This window comes from Vicugna pacos, chromosome 14 (assembly GCF_048564905.1).
Source record: "Vicugna pacos chromosome 14, VicPac4, whole genome shotgun sequence".
Lineage (NCBI taxonomy): Eukaryota > Metazoa > Chordata > Mammalia > Artiodactyla > Camelidae > Vicugna > Vicugna pacos.
Window position 1 is genome coordinate 47,229,730 of NC_133000.1, and position 17,573 is coordinate 47,247,302.

Genomic DNA, 17,573 nt, shown 5'->3' on the forward strand with positions numbered 1-17,573 from the left:
ATGTATATTGCCCTGTTTCAGTAATGAAATATATGAAAATATTTGGGTTTTGCTTGATGAGCTCAGGGGCAATCTATTTTTTTCAGAAACAAAACACTCATTAATATGTTTTCCAACTTGAAAATAAGTTATTTTCCAAAAGTTTACTTTTAAGTCAAATGTTTGAAACTTGAAACACTTTCCCACAGAAATGTTGTTACAGTGGTTTATTCCCAGGCCAGCCCAGTGAAGCTCATTAAATTCATAAGCAAAATAGACATTTTCAATGAAAATAATGTAAACTATACTGTGAAAAAAAAATCTGGCCTTTTAATTCAAAAGATAAATTTAAACATGCAATTTAAATTTATTCTAATCATATCTGTCACCCAGCATTTGAGCCAGGGGCTTGCTTTGGGCCTCTCCACATATCACCTTAAACCTTAAAATGAGGAGGGGGAGGAAGGTGGAGGGTGTTACACTCAGGTGGGTGGGAGATGGAGGGACCCTAAGCACAGTTCGGGAAGCCAAGTATGTAGTTTTAACCCAGATTGAGTGGGCAGGTGTCTACTCTGATTCTTGGTACACTGAAGTCGATACCCCACAAGACAAAGGAAGGATAGAAAGGGGACTTCGCCTTCTCAAAATCCTAGAATCTTGAATGTGCTACTATCTAGAGTGGGCAATCAAGTACGTCTATGGGCAGTTGATATGCATGAATCAGCTGATGAATTCTTTAGGCTGGTGGGATCTGAGGACACGGGTGCGCAGCAGCAGGCAGTGGACCTGGGGTCCTCACAGCAGTGTGCTACCCAGCAGGGGACACAGAGAGGAAGCTGATTCACACTGGAGACCTGTGGAAATGCTGACAGGGTGTGAAGAGGACATAAATTCCCAACATGGAGGATCTGAAGAGGAACCTTGCAGTGGTGCCAGCCAAAATGTTAGACCTAGCTGGGCTCAGGCACATTTCTATAGCACAGCGAGGCCTACGTCTGATGTAGTTCAGGTCTGTCTATTCTGGTTTTAGAAGGCACTTTGTAAATAATCCTGTTTCTGTACACTACACATTTGTTAAAATAGAAAACATTACACCATAAAAAGAACTGTAAGAACTTTTCAAAAGCATACTTAAAAACAAATATCTTTATCAAGTATTTTTAAAACCATGATACATATTTTTATAATGCATTATGGAGTTAAAAGAATTGTTTTTAACTGACACCCTCTTCAATGCTTATAACCTGGTAGACATCATCCCTTAATTTTCTTAATTTTCCATTGAGAATTCAAATATATATGACTGCATTTTTACAGTTTTGTAAAAGAACAAGATGTATTAATAATATATATTTTAATACATATTGATAACAGCAAGTGTATGACATGCTATAGCATAGACATGATGAATTTTATTCAACCATTTCTTTATTGACAAATATTCACTGCTTCCTTGATTTTGCTTTTTGCCACTGGAAATGCTACAACAAAAATCTTCATACGTTTTATCTTGTGTTACTCAAGTTTATGTTCACTTGCTGTTGTAACTAACACTCTAAAAATCTCACCAGCTTACCACAGTAAGTTTGTTTCTAGCTCACATCACTGACTGGTGCAAGTCAGGCTGTTATAGTAAAGAGTTTGCTTCCAACCGTGATTCAGGGATCCATCTTACGGTTTCACTCTTAGATTCCTTCATTTCCAGCAGCAAGGATAGGAGAGCTTGGAAGGCAAGGAAAGATTTATGACAAACTCCGGATGTGGCTTAGGACACCTTTGCCCAGATTCCACTGGCTACATACAACCCAATCAGGAGGTCCCAGCCTAACTGCAAAGGAGGCTGGGAAATGCAGTCTTCCTGAGTGCCCTAACAGGAAATTGGTGAACATTTAGCCAATTTTACAAAATATTTTTACATTTTGGTGGCTTTACTCCAAAGGTTCTATTTCTGGATTGAAATTTCTGGACTATGAAATTTCTGTATGACGTCTGTGTGTCTATTACTTTGCAAAAGGACCATAACTCCTACTTCTGTCAGCAGAGTAGGAATACTCAGCCCCATTCCTGCTTTCCTAAATCTCCCCTCCATAGGTGCTAAAAGACTAGAAACTCAATTGCCCAGATTCCTGTGTCAACAGGGTCCTGCTTTAACTTCCACCAATGATAAGAGGCACTCCTACTGAAATTAAGAAGGGTGAAGAAAGCAAGCAGCCTTTATTTCATTACACATGTTGACATAAGGCAGAAGTAGCATGGATAGTTGCTTCCAGGTGACAGTCTGCATTGTGCAGAGATGATTAGCAGGGGCTTCCCCTGAAATTCCTGGATTTTCTAAAAGCTAGCAATGGTTTCTCCTGATTTGTTCTCAGTCTGACGTTCAGTGAGCATCTCATTTCTTGCAAAAAATCTCTTCCTACTTGGAATATTTAAAGCAATTTGTTTTCCAGACCAAGAACTAATTTACACAACAACCTAGCATTTCTCTTTTGTTTTGGTTCATGGCCCATTTTTTTTCCGACATATAATTAAAAATTTTTTGTATTTCAGTTATATTTATGTTTCTTATTATAGCTATGGAGTTGCTGTCTTCCCAAGCCCGAGTTAACATAAATATTCTGTAAAACTTCAATTTTTATCTTTTATATTTAGGTCATTAGTCCGACTGGAATTTACCTTTGCATATGTTGTGAGTACTAGCATCATTTATTAAATCAATCCTGTTTTCTCACCCAACTAAAATACCATCTTTGTCTCAAACGTCTTGATCTATTTCTAGGCCACCTAGTCTATTCAGTGATCTGTCTGCTTACTCCTAACCAATGCCAAACAGTGTTGATTGTTGTGGCTTTATAAAATATTTTAATAACTAGTTTGTAAATCTAAATTTAACAGAGATCATCTAACACAGTATCTTGTGCTACCAGGTTAACTCAGTTGTACATAAACTCAGAATAAAACCTATTTTTCTGTCTTCGTGCATGCACTTGAACTTTCTACAAATATTAGTAAGAGAAATAGCTGAATTCTTGGCTAATATAAGGGAGCAATAGTCAATCCTAACCTGATTCCAAATGTTTGAGAAGCTGCCTCACTCTTCTCACTGATTGTTTTTACAACAAAAGACTGAATTTGTAAAGTCATGTTATCCTAATCAAATATTACTTTTGTCATTTATATATAAGACTATGTATAAAGAACTCAGTATAAGATTTTATTTATAAAATGGGTAACATTACCAGTAATTTTTAAAACTATTGATCTAATACTTAAACTTTTGTTGCTTTCTATATCATTCGTTTGCCTAATTTATTCTTTTATTAAGATATAATTCACATACCAGAGTTCACCCTTTGAAGTGTTCAATTCAGTGGCTCTTAGTACATTCACAAAGTTGTGTATCGATCACCACTTTGCAATACCTGTTTTTCTGATTTTTTATTATTAAAAAAATGAAAAACCAAAAGTATAATTTTCAGTCAATAAATATCATTGGATCCTTAGGTAGTTTTGGTGCAGAAAGTGAAGTCCATAATTTTAGAATGATGATAGCAATTCATCAATCAAGTAATCAGTTTTCACACAGTTTCAATAACTGCAGCAATTTCCTTGAACTGTCTGTAGAAATTCTGGAGAAAAAGGGGAAAAACAATATTAATTTTGTTTTAATGGAGAATATTTAGGTAGTTCTTTTAATTACATCTGACCAGCAGAGGCTCTAAAACATATTAAGTTTGCATTTTAAGGTCAGATCCTCAACTACTATTATTGGAAGGTTACCATAAGAAACAAACAAGTACAATTTGGAGCAAGCAAAAATACTATTGTAGAGTCGGACAATTAGTTCACAACTAAACTTTTTAAAAGCATACAACAAAGTTCTTTGAGATCACATCAGAAAGATTTCTTAAATACCCAGCACTGTCCTAGACAATGAAGTTTTTTTTTAACAGATTGGTTCCCAGGCTTCAAATCGTTTTTAATTTAGTGAAAATTCAGACTGTGTTTCAGAGTGACAGGGGCTGTGTTATCAGTTACAAGAGAGACTCAACACTGACAATAGCTTACATGGTAGAAGTTTATATCTCTTTCAATTAAAAAATTAGCTGGTATGGTGGTTCTCCTGTAGAAGTCATCTCGTTTTTTTAAGCCTCAGATAAAAGAGGGATAAAACAAATTCTGTTTTCCTTTCTTCTCTTTTACCTGCCGAGAAGTAGGAGACAAATTTGATACCCTCTTATAATTCACATCCTGGTATTTTCCTTTTTATTTGGATTTAATTCTCTATTTCACTACTTAGAAGAGTATCTGTATTTTGTTTTAATTTATATGTAAATCTGTTATAGAATAAAGCAGGAAGTAACTATTTCTATATAAAACATATACTGAGGGTCAAAACTGCAGCTACAAGATAGATATAAATTAGAAGCTCAAAGAATGTTCCTTGGCTCTCAGTCCTGTAATGTGACTAACAGACTCTGCCTGGTTAGCTTTAAGCTGTGTAAAAACTATATTTAAAAGAGTTGCCCCTCTTGTGATTTTTAGAGGTGAAATCAAGGAGCACAAATGCTACAAAGAAAAGTAAGAATTAGGCCAGGATTATGAATTTTAAAAGCCTGAAACTTACATCCTTTTTTGAAGTGTATTTGGTTTGTATATTCTGTTGAAAGCTATTCACATATCATAATATACTACATTTATTTCCTTTCAACCAAGTCCTAATTTCTCCCAAGACACTAATTAGCATTAATAATGTTAAATCTGTGACCCTTTCTTGTTCGAAAGCAGAAATACCTGCTTCAAAGGAAAGAAATCAAAAGAAAATCCTTAGAATATAATTTGTAAAATAAAACTATATTACAACCCATGAGTCCTACTTCTAGATATATATTCAAAGGAAACAAAATCACCACCTCAAAAAGGTATCTGCACTCCCATGTTCAACGGAGCATTACTCATAGTAGCCAAGGTATGGAAACAACCCAAGTGTCTGCTGACAAGAAGAGAGAAAGAAAATGTGGTGTGTATATATGCACAACAGAATACCATTCATCCTTAAAAAGGAAGGAAATCCTGTTATTTTTGACAATATTGATGAACCTGGAGGACATTATGTTAATTGAATAAGTCAGACACAAAACACAAATACTGCATGATCTCACTTACATGCAGAATCTAAAAAGTGGAATTCATGGCAATAGAGAGTAGATAGTGGCTACTAGGGCTGGGGGGTGGGGGAAATGAGGAGATGCTGGTCAAGAGGTACAAACTTTCAGTTTAAGATGAGTAAGTTCTGGAGACCTAATGTACAGTATGGTGACTAATAATAATGTAATAATGCAATACTTGAAATTTGCTAGAGAGATCTCAGGTGTTCTCAACACACACACTATGTGAAGTGATGGATATATTAATTAGCTTGACTGGTAATCCTTTCAGGTATACCGAAACAACACATCATATGCCTTGAATTTTAAACAATTTTTATTTGTCAATATACCTCAATAAAGCTGGGGGGGAAATGAAGTTTGTAAAAGAGATAAAAAACATCCGAAAGTGATATATGAGAGGCTTTCCTTAAAAAAGAAGCCTGGGACCAATGTATTTTTAGTTCTATAAGGAATTCTCATTATATTTCCATTTCATTCACTATGGTTGCTTTTTTTTTTTTTTTTTAAGAGTACTTGACTTTTCTTAAAGTAGTAACTGCTGTAAGGAAGGATTCCTATCCATTCACTCACCAAAGGGATCAAAGCAAACAAAAACTCTAGGTCAGTTAAATCAGCCCATGACAAAGAATTTCCCTGTATGTACATTTAAAAGAAAATCTGCAGAGAAAAAAATGTGACAATGAATATATATATGTTCATGTATAACTGAAAAATTGTGCTCTACACTGGAATTTGACACAACATTGCAAAATGATTATAAATCAATAAAAAATGTTTAAAAAAATAAATAAAATTAAAAAATAAAAGAAAATCTGATTTCTCATCTACCTCCTTTAATTCTTCCTTGCTTACAGAAGACGTAGAATGGTAATATATATATAACATGATTCTAAATATAAACTATTAAGTTACTCACATTCCTTACATATAAAATTAGTCATCAAATGGTCTGATTTGCATTCTATAAACATTATTAGTCAGAAAATTCAGGGTCAATACAATTCAAACGCAAGATTCATTTAGCTTAATCATTCTTGAATATTAAGCCTAAGAAGAATAAAAGAGTTAAATGCAAAGTAAATATCCTGCTAGAAAAGATACAGATTTCCTAAATATACTAAAGATGAGCACTGAGAAAGTGATCTAATATCACAGTATACAAATTCAGATTATACTGAAAATATTGAAAATAACTTATCAAATTCCCAAAGAAAACAAATCCGTATCTTTTGTATGTATTAACAAATGAAAAGCACATCAAAATACTTGCAAATAAAAAGTTAAGTTTTTCTCTGAAAAGAGATTTTATACATATATTTTTTAAGCAGCAATTACAGAGCAATGAACTAAAACTGAATGAGTTAAATTACAAACCTGAAACTGTGGAATTGTCATTTCAAAGGACTTTTTCTTTACTTGGCCTGACTCATCGGCCACTTTGAGCATCACTGCAACGTAAGGATATTTAAGTGACCTGCAACTGTCCGAGCTCACAGCCATACCCAGCTTCCACTGAAAGTCTAGAAGCTGTAATGAAACAATACAAAGCATCAGTTATAATATTTCCCTGAATGCAGATATTTATTCAATTTTACTGCTCTCATATTCAACTTTTAATTTCAATGCCAATCATAATAAAAGAAAATATCTTCATTTTAATATTGCTAGGGGGATACTCATCAAAGGAACACGGAGAGAGGTAATAAGGGCTATAAATAGAGTTGGAAAACAATATTGTCATAGTTACAAAAGGGGAAAACAAAACACCAAATCTCCACTGGATGTGTAACAGATAAGCATGGCAGTACTGGTTTTCCTTTCCTTTTGCTCCTGTACTTAAGGGGGTTCCAAATGTTTTGGACCATCTCTTATTTCACTTTTCTGTTCCTCTATTTCACAGCCCAAAAGTCCTAAAAAGGAAGATGAGTTATATACCGTCTTCATATTTGATTGCGGCACACATGGGAACCATTCCAGTTTCTTTCCTCACCACAGTCCTTGACCTGAAACCTCACACTAGCATAAATCCTGGTGATAGGTGGTTTTAGATTTCATCACAGTTGATGATGGCTACCTGTCAGGTGATGTGCTATGCAGTTTACATGTATTAAATGCCTCACTGAATCATCATAATATTATAGGCTATTATTTCCCATTTTGCAGATGACAAAACTGAATTTCAGAGCATTTATATAATACACACAGGGTCACACATTTCTGGACTCCTAACTGAAACCACAGTCTGTTTGACTCCAAAGATGACATGCTTATTGATTACTGGCTGCCTCAATACTTTTTAGCTAATTCTTTGCAATGACTGTTCAGTGTTGCTATGGCATAACAGGGCCGGATAAATGCAGCTCTTAATACTGACTTTAAAACATAAAAGACAATGAATGGAGGAATTTTGATTCTTGTTCCCAAAGCTTAGGTGGGTACAGAGTACATAGCAAGCACTCACAAAAAAGGACTTGTTTATTGACTAATATCTTTTGCTACCAAATTAATGCTTAGTGGGCAAATGGCTTTATTTATTAATAAAAAAATTTTAATGAATTGTCAGATCAGCATAAGGACTAAAACTTCCTCCTGTCTTCAGACTGGCTTTAGGCCAATCAGCTACAGCATGAAGGCTAGGCTGGTGCTAAAAAAAGCTTATCATCTTTAATAAGTAAAAAATCGCATAGATGCATTTTAAATGTTTCCCATACAAAGAAAAAAATCATACGCATACAATAAAAGAACTACAAATGGCTAATAAACATATGAAAGGGAAACAGGGAAATGCGAATCCAAACCACAATGAGATACTGCTATACACCTATCAAAATGTCAAAATTTTATTAGAATTCTTTTTTTTTTAATTTGTTGGTGAGGGGAGGTAACTAGGTTATTTTATTTTTAGAGGAGGTACTGAGGATTGAACCCAGGACCCTGTGCATGCTAAGCATGCACTCTACCACTGAGCTACACCCTCCCCACAAAATATCAAAATTTTAAATCTGAAAATTCCAAAACTGGCATGAAGGATGTGTCACAGTGCTGTTGATGGAAGTATACATTGGGCCAATCTTTTGGAAAATCGGCTTTACTTAGTAAAACTGAAGTTATGAATATCCTGTGATCCAGAGATTTAATTACTAGGGATAACTTAGAAAAACTTGTGCATATGTACACAGGATACTTATAGCAGAATGTGCCTAGCAGCTATATTCATAATAGCCCTAAACTGTAAACAGCCCAGATGTTCATCAGTAATAAAATGGATAAATGAGATTCTGTACAGCAATGAAAATGAATGAACTTCAGGTACACTTAAAACCAAAACTCTTGAAAGAAACAAGTTCAAAACTTATGAGTCCATTCACTTAAACTTGAGAAACAGGAAATACAATATTGTTTAGGGATGCATACACACATGCCAAACTATAAAGAATATGATTATTACAAAAGGATAATGGTTACCTCTAGGGAGGAGGGGAAGCAGAGGTTTGACTGGGGAGAGGCATGAGGTGGGCTTCTGGGGTACGGGTAATGCTCCGTTTCTTGAGTTTTGGTTGCAGTTACACAGATGTTCACTTATAAATTACTCTTTTTTGGGGGGGATAAGTATTTGAGGAGATGGAGGTTAACTAAATATATTGTGGTGACCATTCTGAAGTATATGTATGTCAAGTCATTATGCAGTTACATGTCAATTGTATCTCACCAAAATGGGAAAAAACTATTCATTATGCAGTCCATATGTTATACACATTTTGGTACATACGCTGTCTCGTATATAAAGCAGGTGAGGGGAGGATATAAATCCGTGAGTTCCATATTTCTGGTTGAAAGGAAACATTTACTACAGGGTAGTTGATCAAGAGAAAGTGTTAGAGGGAATAGAGCTCAGTTCTGAGGAATAACAGAACTGAAATTGACAGGGAAAAATGTGTCTTCTTTACATATTCCATACACACCTAGCAAAGAATAAAATGCTTAATAAATATTAAGCTGAACCAACTTGAGATGAAAACAGTCAATATCTGGCTAAGGGACAGAACATCTATCTGTCTTAAAGAGAAAGGCTCTTACAAGGAAGTATGGAAAATAAAGCTGACAAGAGGTCAAGAATCAAGAGGCTAATAATTTTTTTGCAAATTGTATGAGTCTTTCAGAGGTTTTCAATATACTCTCATTTACCGTTGACTCTTGAGCAATGTGTGTTTAAACTGCAGGGATCCACTTACACAAGGACACTTTTCAATAGTAAACACTACAGTACTACACAGTCTGCAGTTGGTTGAATCCATGTATGTGAGGAACCTAAAATAGGGAGAGTCAACTATGAATTATACATGGATAAATCCCTGTGTTGTTCAAGGGTCAACTGTACTTCATATTATTATGGAAAACACTAAGTCATTTAAACTTTTCCCTATAGCCAGTGGGTACTCCCTGAAAGTTTTGGAGTTCAGAGAATGGTATGATTTTTACCAATTTAAAAACATTCATCTGGTGGCAGAACATAACAATCCAGGAATGAGGTTTTAAGTGCCAGAACAAAGGTGGTGAAAGGCAAGATTAAGCCGATCCTCTAAAGAATGAATCATCAGGCTTTGACAATTGTCTTCAGAGTTAAGGTTGTTAACAAAGACAACTGTAAAATTTTGAGCCCAGATGACTGGGAAAATACTGATATCATCTATCAATCGGGACTTTATATATTTTAAGTCTAAAGGTATTAGCAAGCAGTGATAAGGAGTATCTAAATAGGAATGTTTACTAAGTGATTAAAAATCCAAGAACAGAGTTCAGAGATTTCATGACTAGAGATAAGTTTTTGTATCAGTTCAGTGAAAATATTCAAAAATTTAACTGAAAACTTCTTAAAACATATTAGCCTGTACAATTCCTTGATGCAGGAAGTTCCATTTTCAATGTCCACAGTAAAATGGTAGAGTAAAACATTGCTTATTTGATACTCAAAGTCTGAAATAAAACTCTGGATTACCTAGAACATTTCAAGCAGAAAAGCAAAGAAGGAACACAGTATGCTGGAATTCATTATATTCATTATGCCATTATAGTGGTGAAACTGGCAGTGGGGCAGTTAAGGAGAGTTGTCACTTACTGTGCAAAGTTAGTATTCATGGGGAAAAGAGAGCTGGGATTAGCTTTATGGGATGAGAATTTTTCCCAAATTCTAAGCTGAACATTTAAATGCAAATTAAAAGAAAATCTTCTAATAAGTGTGGTTGAGTCTGAAATAGGAATTAAATGAAATGAGTCTGAAACAGGAATTTTTTAAAAGAAAAAAACAACTACAAAAAATCAGAATAGAGCACACATCACTATGGAGAATATTAAGAATGAAGTAATGGAGCCTAAAAATTGTTGTTGGATGAAAATGATTTAAAAAGGTAAACATACAGAGAAAAAAAAAGCTAGTAGCAAAAAGAATATGAAAACTCCCAGAAGAAAAACGAATACAAAGGAGAAAAATAATCAGAAAGCAAACACAGGTGAAAAGGTAAACAAAGAAATTACCTGTAGTCTGTCACAATAAAAATTAGTTGATACAGAAGCTGAAGTTGTTAGTAACATAAAAACATCACTATAAAAACTACCTATAAAGAAAAAAATTTAAGGCCATTTTAATTTAAATTTAATTTTAATTTTTTAAAATCATAATATAGGAGAAAATTAGAAAAATAACTGTGTACAACTCTAGCATTCTAAAAATATGTACATATTCCTGAGTGCCCATTTCTAATTTCTAGTATTTGTATGTAATTTTTGTAGCTAGAGTCACAAAATACACTTTCATGTTCTCTCCTTTTTAAATGAAAGTTTTCAAATGGAAAGAATGTTAAGTGTTCTGCCCAGATTAATCTCTCTCAAAAGGGTTATGAGGAAAAGACTGATTAAACTCATCCAAGGATATAAAACTAGTAGAGCTGGTATTCAGATTCAAATTTGCCTGATTCCATTTTCCACGCCTTGAAATTTTCAGTATCCTGAGCTGAAATATGATTACCGCTCAGAATTAAACTAAATTCTAGTAGGTCAAGAAAGTAGACAGGTCTAGGATTAGGGGCAAGAATTTTTAGCGTCTTCTACATGCTAGACCTGAGCTGTCCAATACAGTACTCACTAGCCAAATGTGACTATTTAAGTTAACTTAAAATAAATAAAACTAAAAATTCAGTTTCTCAGTCTCACCAGCCAAGTGCTCAAGAACCACATATGGCTAGCGCTACCATATTGGATACGTCCAATGCAGAACATTGCCATCATCAGAAAGTTTTATCAGAGAGTGCTGTGCTATACGCTGTGCTAAGTACTTTATAAATGTAGAAATTGGCTATAGCATGAGTTATTAGCAAATTTCTACTTAAGAATTCATATTAGATCTCATAAGTGTACTACCTTTGCTAAGTCATCAGCCTTCCTCATCTTGTTTAAGGGCACCTTCATCCATACTTTGATTTCCTTCATAGCACTTATCAGTATTTAAAATTATCACGTCTACTTATTCATTACCTGAGTCCCCAAGGAAATACAAACTCCAAGAGAGCAGGGGCATTATCAGTCAGTTACTGCTGAATCTACTAGAATATTATCTGATACAAGGCGACGGCTCAAATGAGTTTTTACTGAACTAGTATGTTTAGAAGTTCTGGGGTATATGGTAACTGGTCTCCAAAGAGATCCTCCAACAACTAATTCTACCCATCTCTGTACATACATGTCACTCCTCACATCTAGAAGTGGAGCTTATTTCCCTCTGCATCAATCTGAGCTGTCCCTGTGACTGCCCTGACAAGTAGAATATGGCTGAAAAGGTGTTCTGGAATCTTTGAGCCCAAATCTTAGGAGAACTGGAAGCATCTGCTTCCTTCTTCATGGAACGCTGGCTCTTGGGACCCTCCCTCTTTGAATCCAGTCACCATCATGTGAGCAGCCATGTGAAGGAGAACCAACTGACTCCAATTATCAGGTCTAGCTGAGTCTTCACCCCAAGCCATCACAAGCACATGAGTGAGCCCTCTTCACTTCCAGCCCAATTAGGCTCTTAGATGACTTAAGCCCCAGCTGACATGATGCGGAGTAGAAACCACCATCCAGCTAAACCCAGTTAACCCACAGAATCAATGGGAGATAACTAAACAATAGTTTTAAGTCACTAAGTTTTGGGTGGTTTGTCATGTGACAACAGATAACTAAAGCAGGGCAAGCATAGCGAGCTGAAAACAGCTTTGTCAATAAACTTCATATATGATTTAACAAAAATAAGTTCTCAAACTATGTAATCTGACCTACATTAGTTTACAGAAATTTTAGCAAATACAAATAATCAAAAAATTTTCATTATTTGGTTAGTGTTAATTCCTCTAGTAAAAATAACACAGAAAAAGAAAGCCTTTCCCATTAAACACATTCACTACTAGTAAGTTCACACTCCAACTTCCCCACAACACAACACAAATACCACCCTCCCTCAAAAATGTATTTCATCCTCATTTTTTTTGACTCATGATCCCTATTCTCCAAGTGACTCAAGTCTGAAACTCTGGTCAACTTTGATTTTTCTATTTTACTCAAAACACATATGAATTGTGAAAGCAGTCATACATTTATGAATTACTACATAAACTATACAAAAATTTAAGTCACTATGTCTCACAAATGGGAAGAGGGAATTTGGCACTAGACATTATGTCAATAAAACAACTTTCTTTTGATTTATGCTGTAAAACTAGCAAGAAGGAAAGCAATAAATGTGACAATAGGAACAATCATCTATGATAAAGAGTCTTAATTAGACATTTACAAACATTGTGAATTGCTTCAAAACAATGAGCATCAGAATGCGAAGTAATGAACAATCTTTGACCTCTGGTGCTGGACAACATAGAACTATGGTTTGACAAATTTAACAAGCTCAGACTCTGAAGTCAGACCTGAGTTTGAATCTCAGCTCTGCTACCTTCTAACCACTGTGGTTTAGGACAAGTTACTATCTCTTTATGCCTCAATATTCAAAAAGTATTTACTAAATAAGACTGTTCTAGACATGGGGGATGTAGAAAAGAATAAAACAAAGCTCTTGACCTCAGGAACCTACATTCTGGTGGGGAAGACAAAAGAATAAACAAATAAATAGATAAAGAAATTGTAGTTTGTTAAAAAAATGCAGAGTAAGAGGACAGACCAGGAAGCTAAGAATCAGTTTTTGAAGGGACTTTAGGTCAAAGAAAGTATTTAAGACTTCTTTCTAATGTGAAAGGAATCTCTTAAAAAGCTTTAAGTGGGGAAATACGTGGTCTAACTTACATCGCAAGTATCCTCCTGGTTGCTGGATAGGGCATTAAGTTTAAGAAGGAAAAGGAGATCCAACTGGGAGCCTACTACAGTACCTAAGCAAGGGGATGGTGGCTTGGACTCAGGTGGCAGCAAGGTGAATCTAGAGAATATTTTTAATGGTAGAGAAAACAGTATGCTAGGGGATTGTATGAAGGTTGTGAACTCTCACTGGAGTTGTGGTCCCAGTTAACCCTGCTCATTCATATAATGGTGAGAAACATTTAAAGAAAAAGAGAAGGTATCATAGCTCAAGGATTTCAAACTAGTATTAGCCCTAAAAATTAGCTATATCTGGTACATATAAAAAGCTGCAAACAGAAATGATTTATAGCTAGGTCAAGGCTTTCCCCCTATAATACTGAATACATGTAATTTTTGTCTAGTAGTATTATACTAAAAAACACTTCATGAACTATAAATAAAAAATGTTCAATTCAGGAGTTCCTGGAGGTGAAACTCACAAAAGTGTGAGCCCCCATAATGATTAGGGAGGGTCCCTGAAATTTTAACTCTAATTGTCCACACTAAGTTACCAGCAATTTGTCAATTACAGTTTAGGTTTCCCTACCCCAGCACTCGTTTTCAGAGAGTTTTCTGTTAAGTTGTGATTCTCTGTATTTACCTGTCTTTCCAACTGGGGTGCAGTGCCCTGTGACCCCATCTCTCTGACGGATCCTAGAAGAGTTACTGATTTTTCTGTTTGTTCAGTTTTTACTTGCTTTTAAGACACTGATAATTTCTAAGCTCTTTACATGCTTAAATAGAAACTGGAAGTCTATCACTTTTTATAATTTCCTTCATAGAGGTGTTAAACATCTCTTGCTAGATTTATTGCAAAGTATTTTATAGTTTCTTTATTAATAATGTAAATTACTTCTTTAAAAAAATATTATTCAACTCTCTGTGTCTGAATTGTAGAAAAACAACTGAATTACTTTGCTAAACTCTCATATTAATTCTAACAGTCTGTAAATTATCTAGGTTTTTTCTATGCAAACAATTGTTTAACATGTGAATGACTGCACAGAATGGATACAGATTAGGGTGAATGAGACCCTAAAGATGTCCACATCCCTGAAACCTGTGACTATGTTATCTCACAGGACAAAACAGACTTTGTAGCTATGACTAAATTAAGGAACTTGATGTGGGGAGGTTTTTCTGGATTATCCAGTTGGGATTTAGAAGAGGGAAGCAGGAGGGTCAGAATCAGAGACAGTAATATGATGATGGTAGCAGAAAGAGACGTGATGACAGCAACAGAGGCTGGAATGTGCTTTGAAGATGAAGTACAGGTCACGGCCAAGGAATGCAGGCAGCCTCTAGAAGCTGAAAAAGACAAGGGAGCAGATTCTCCCCAAAAACCTCCAGAAGGAATACAGCCCCGCTGACACCTTGATTTCAGTCACAGAAGACTAATTTCGGACATATGACGTCCAAAACTGTAAGAATAAACTTGTATTGTTTTAAACACACTTTCCCCTACACCCTGCACAAAAAGTTTAATTTTTAAAAACCTGTAATCTAGCATAATACAGTGTCAGGATATCTTACTCAAATAAACATATGACTTAACGTAAGTAAATGGGTAAGATGACTTATGAGAGACTGAATCAAAGTTATTGAACAACTACTCTGAGCAAAGCCAGATAGGGGGTTGATTACTATCTCTCTGAGTTCCCCCTACTTCCCAGGAATCCTCAAAAACAGCAAGATCAGCTGGAGACATGTCAAAGAGTAGTCAATGGACATCTCTCAGCCCCTATGTTCTCATTATTTATCTCAACCCTTTCTAATACTTTGTGGTCCTGGGTAACTCCTGTCCTCAAAATATTCTAGTTTGAGTACTCTTCTTCTGGGAAGTGTTACAAGTCATTTGTCTAAAAATAGTTCAATAGCTGAAAAAAAAAACAAAAAAAACAAGAACATCTGAAACAAAGAAGCGGTCCTAAGATATACTTAGAAATTCAAATTCTTATTCCAAGCATAAAAAGTATACACATTGAAAGGTTGAAGAGGTAAACTCTGTATCTTCAAAATAACTGGTTTTTAAAGACTAAGAAAATGTCTGCAGTGCCATCTTTGTAAGTTTTAATAATTCCTCATCTCTACATATCACTTCCGAAAATACTGTGTACCTAGTGTCGAATCAACGGCGCTTAATCAAGTAAGAACAATACTGGGTCTGTACTCTTTGGCCTGGAGTGGGTAGGGGAGATTACATTACAATCGGAGTGGCTACCATCTCAGGAGCAACGCAGGCTGGAGGGATGAAAGGTACGGACTCGGGACACAAGCCCTGGACACCGTGGCATAGTCCTGCGGGTGCGAGAGGCGAGCGGAGGGCCAGGTGCTGCCGCCCTCCCCTTTCTCCCCCGAGGCCGGCTGAGGACAGGGCAAGGTGGCCACTCACTCACCTGGCTGGTGACCTGAAATAAAAGTAGAAAACAACATTTAGGGAACGCTCGTTCTCGATCCGGAGCCACGCTGCCCCACAACCTTCCAGGCCAGCTCTTACCTTGGATTTAGCATCCAGCAGCGGCTCACTAGACCCCTCCATAGCGGGGTCCACGGCCTCCCACCCGCCCACGAAGGCGGACGCTCCGGGGCCACAAACACTTCCGCTTCCGCTTCCCGCCCCTTGCGGCCCAGCGCACGCAGCCGACGTAGGGGCCCGGAACAAACATCTGTGTGAAACTCATCCTTAGTCTCAACTAAACATCAGGTTTTTTTGGAGCTGATCAGTAACGACAAAAAATAATACAGGGGGAAAGGTCCTAAAATTTGCCAGATACTTTTGAATGGAATAACCGATTAACTTTAGGGTGTCCCCTCCCCCTACTTACCCCGTAGACGTGGACTGTCCCAGTCTGACGCCCCCGCAGCGCCCTCTGCGCAAGCGCAGATTTGAGGCGGCGCCGACTTGCGTGCAGTAAGTGATACTAACCGAGTTTGAAAGCGGCTAGACCACCTTTCCCTATTCTCCGTAGAAGTTTGTCCTGCGAAGGAGATGCCTGTGGGACCTGTGGTTTTATAATTTGCTCCCGTCACTGGGATTCACTGCACTGGCCTAGCTGGGGGTGGGGTGGATGCTTTTTTCTATTCCGTCTGGCTCTGTTCTTTATCCCTACTGCCACGCCAGCCCTCAGCCTAACTGCAGCAATACCTTCCCATCTGGTTCTCCCATTTCCCTCCTACTCATCTCAAAATAATTTTACTTAATATCCAAAGCAGTTTTCCCCCCCAACTTTTATCATGAAAAACTTGAAATTTTTTTTCAAAAGAGTTGCAAAAATAGTTAAATGAACATCCCTATAGCCTGTATCTAGATACACCAACTTAACACTTAATATCCAAAGCAGTTTTCCCCGCCAACTTTTATCATGAAAAACTTGAAATTTTTTTCAAAAGAGTTGCAAAAATAGTTAAATGAACATCCCTATAGCCTGTATCTAGATACACCAACTTAACACTTTTACACATTTGCCTTAACTCTAGCTGCATACATAATAATGACACATCATTCCTAAATACTTGAGCATGTAACTCCTGAGAACAAGGGCATTCTCCTAAATAATCACAACTATCACATTCAGAAAAATTAATATTAGTAAAATACTATTATCTAACACATGGACCAAATTCATATTTCCTCAGTTATTAATATTCCTTAACAATATTCTTTAAAACTGTTCCCTACCCTACCCACTACTGGAATCTAATCAATAACCACTTGTTGAATTTAGTTACACTGTCCCCTTAGTCTCTAATCTAGAACCACGCGGGTAAAGTGTTGTTGGGACTACATTGCTCCCTCCCTGGAAGCTCTGGAGGAGAATTTGCTTTCAGGTTGCTGGCAGACTCAGTAAAATGCAGTTCCCATTTCTCTGCTGGCTTTTGGATGAGGGCTGTCAGCTTCTAGAGGTTATCTGCATTCCTTGGCTTGTGGCTACCTTCCACCATCTTCAAAGCCACTGATGCCTGACCAAGTCCTCCTCACACTTTGAATCACTCTCACCTCCCTTCTGCATCATGTCTCCTCTATCTTCTTTTACCACGCAAGCTTGAGAAAGT

General features: G+C 36.4%; 2 protein-coding genes across 11 annotated transcripts in view; both read right to left on the bottom strand.

Annotated features, from left to right (window-relative positions):
* TBC1D4 (TBC1 domain family member 4) overlaps positions 1-3,455 on the bottom strand; it is a 208,775-nt gene extending 205,320 nt beyond the window's left edge. Inside the window, exons 1-2 of one of the 2 annotated variants that reach the window (XM_072976393.1) lie at positions 3,317-3,455; positions 1,556-1,701 (exon numbers count right to left, since the gene is read on the bottom strand). The gene's annotated coding sequence lies outside the window, so the exon portion shown is untranslated. The remainder of the gene's footprint in view (positions 1-1,555; positions 1,702-3,316) is intronic. The other variant, XM_072976394.1, reaches the window with a different exon arrangement.
* Positions 3,398-16,132, bottom strand: COMMD6 (COMM domain containing 6). Of its 9 annotated transcripts, none has more exons than XR_004192766.2 (5): positions 16,018-16,132; positions 15,917-15,928; positions 6,522-6,674; positions 4,045-4,179; positions 3,398-3,605 (listed from the first exon to the last, which is right to left on the bottom strand). XR_004192766.2 is itself a non-coding variant. In XM_072976404.1 (5 exons), exons 1-4 carry the CDS (start codon positions 16,057-16,059, stop codon positions 4,928-4,930), a joined length of 246 nt encoding a protein of 81 aa, XP_072832505.1. In that variant the 5' UTR covers positions 16,060-16,132; the 3' UTR covers positions 3,398-3,605; positions 4,890-4,927. The 9 variants fall into 9 exon arrangements, 8 of the variants coding, with proteins under 8 accessions (XP_072832505.1, XP_072832503.1, XP_015099944.1 ...); XM_072976404.1 differs by lacking the exon at positions 4,045-4,179 and adding an exon at positions 4,890-4,966; XM_072976402.1 differs by lacking the exon at positions 4,045-4,179 and adding an exon at positions 4,890-4,969.
* Between the last annotated feature and the right edge of the window lie 1,441 nt (positions 16,133-17,573).

Coding starts and splice junctions, on each gene's coding strand:
- COMMD6 (XM_015244458.3), bottom strand. CDS start 16,059: ATGGAGGGGTCTAGTGAGCCGCTGCTGGATGCTAAATCCAAG. Junction 3,606..6,521: donor TGACAATTCCACAGTTTCAG/GTTTGTAATTTA, acceptor CTTTTTCTCCAG/AATTTCTACAGACAGTTCAA.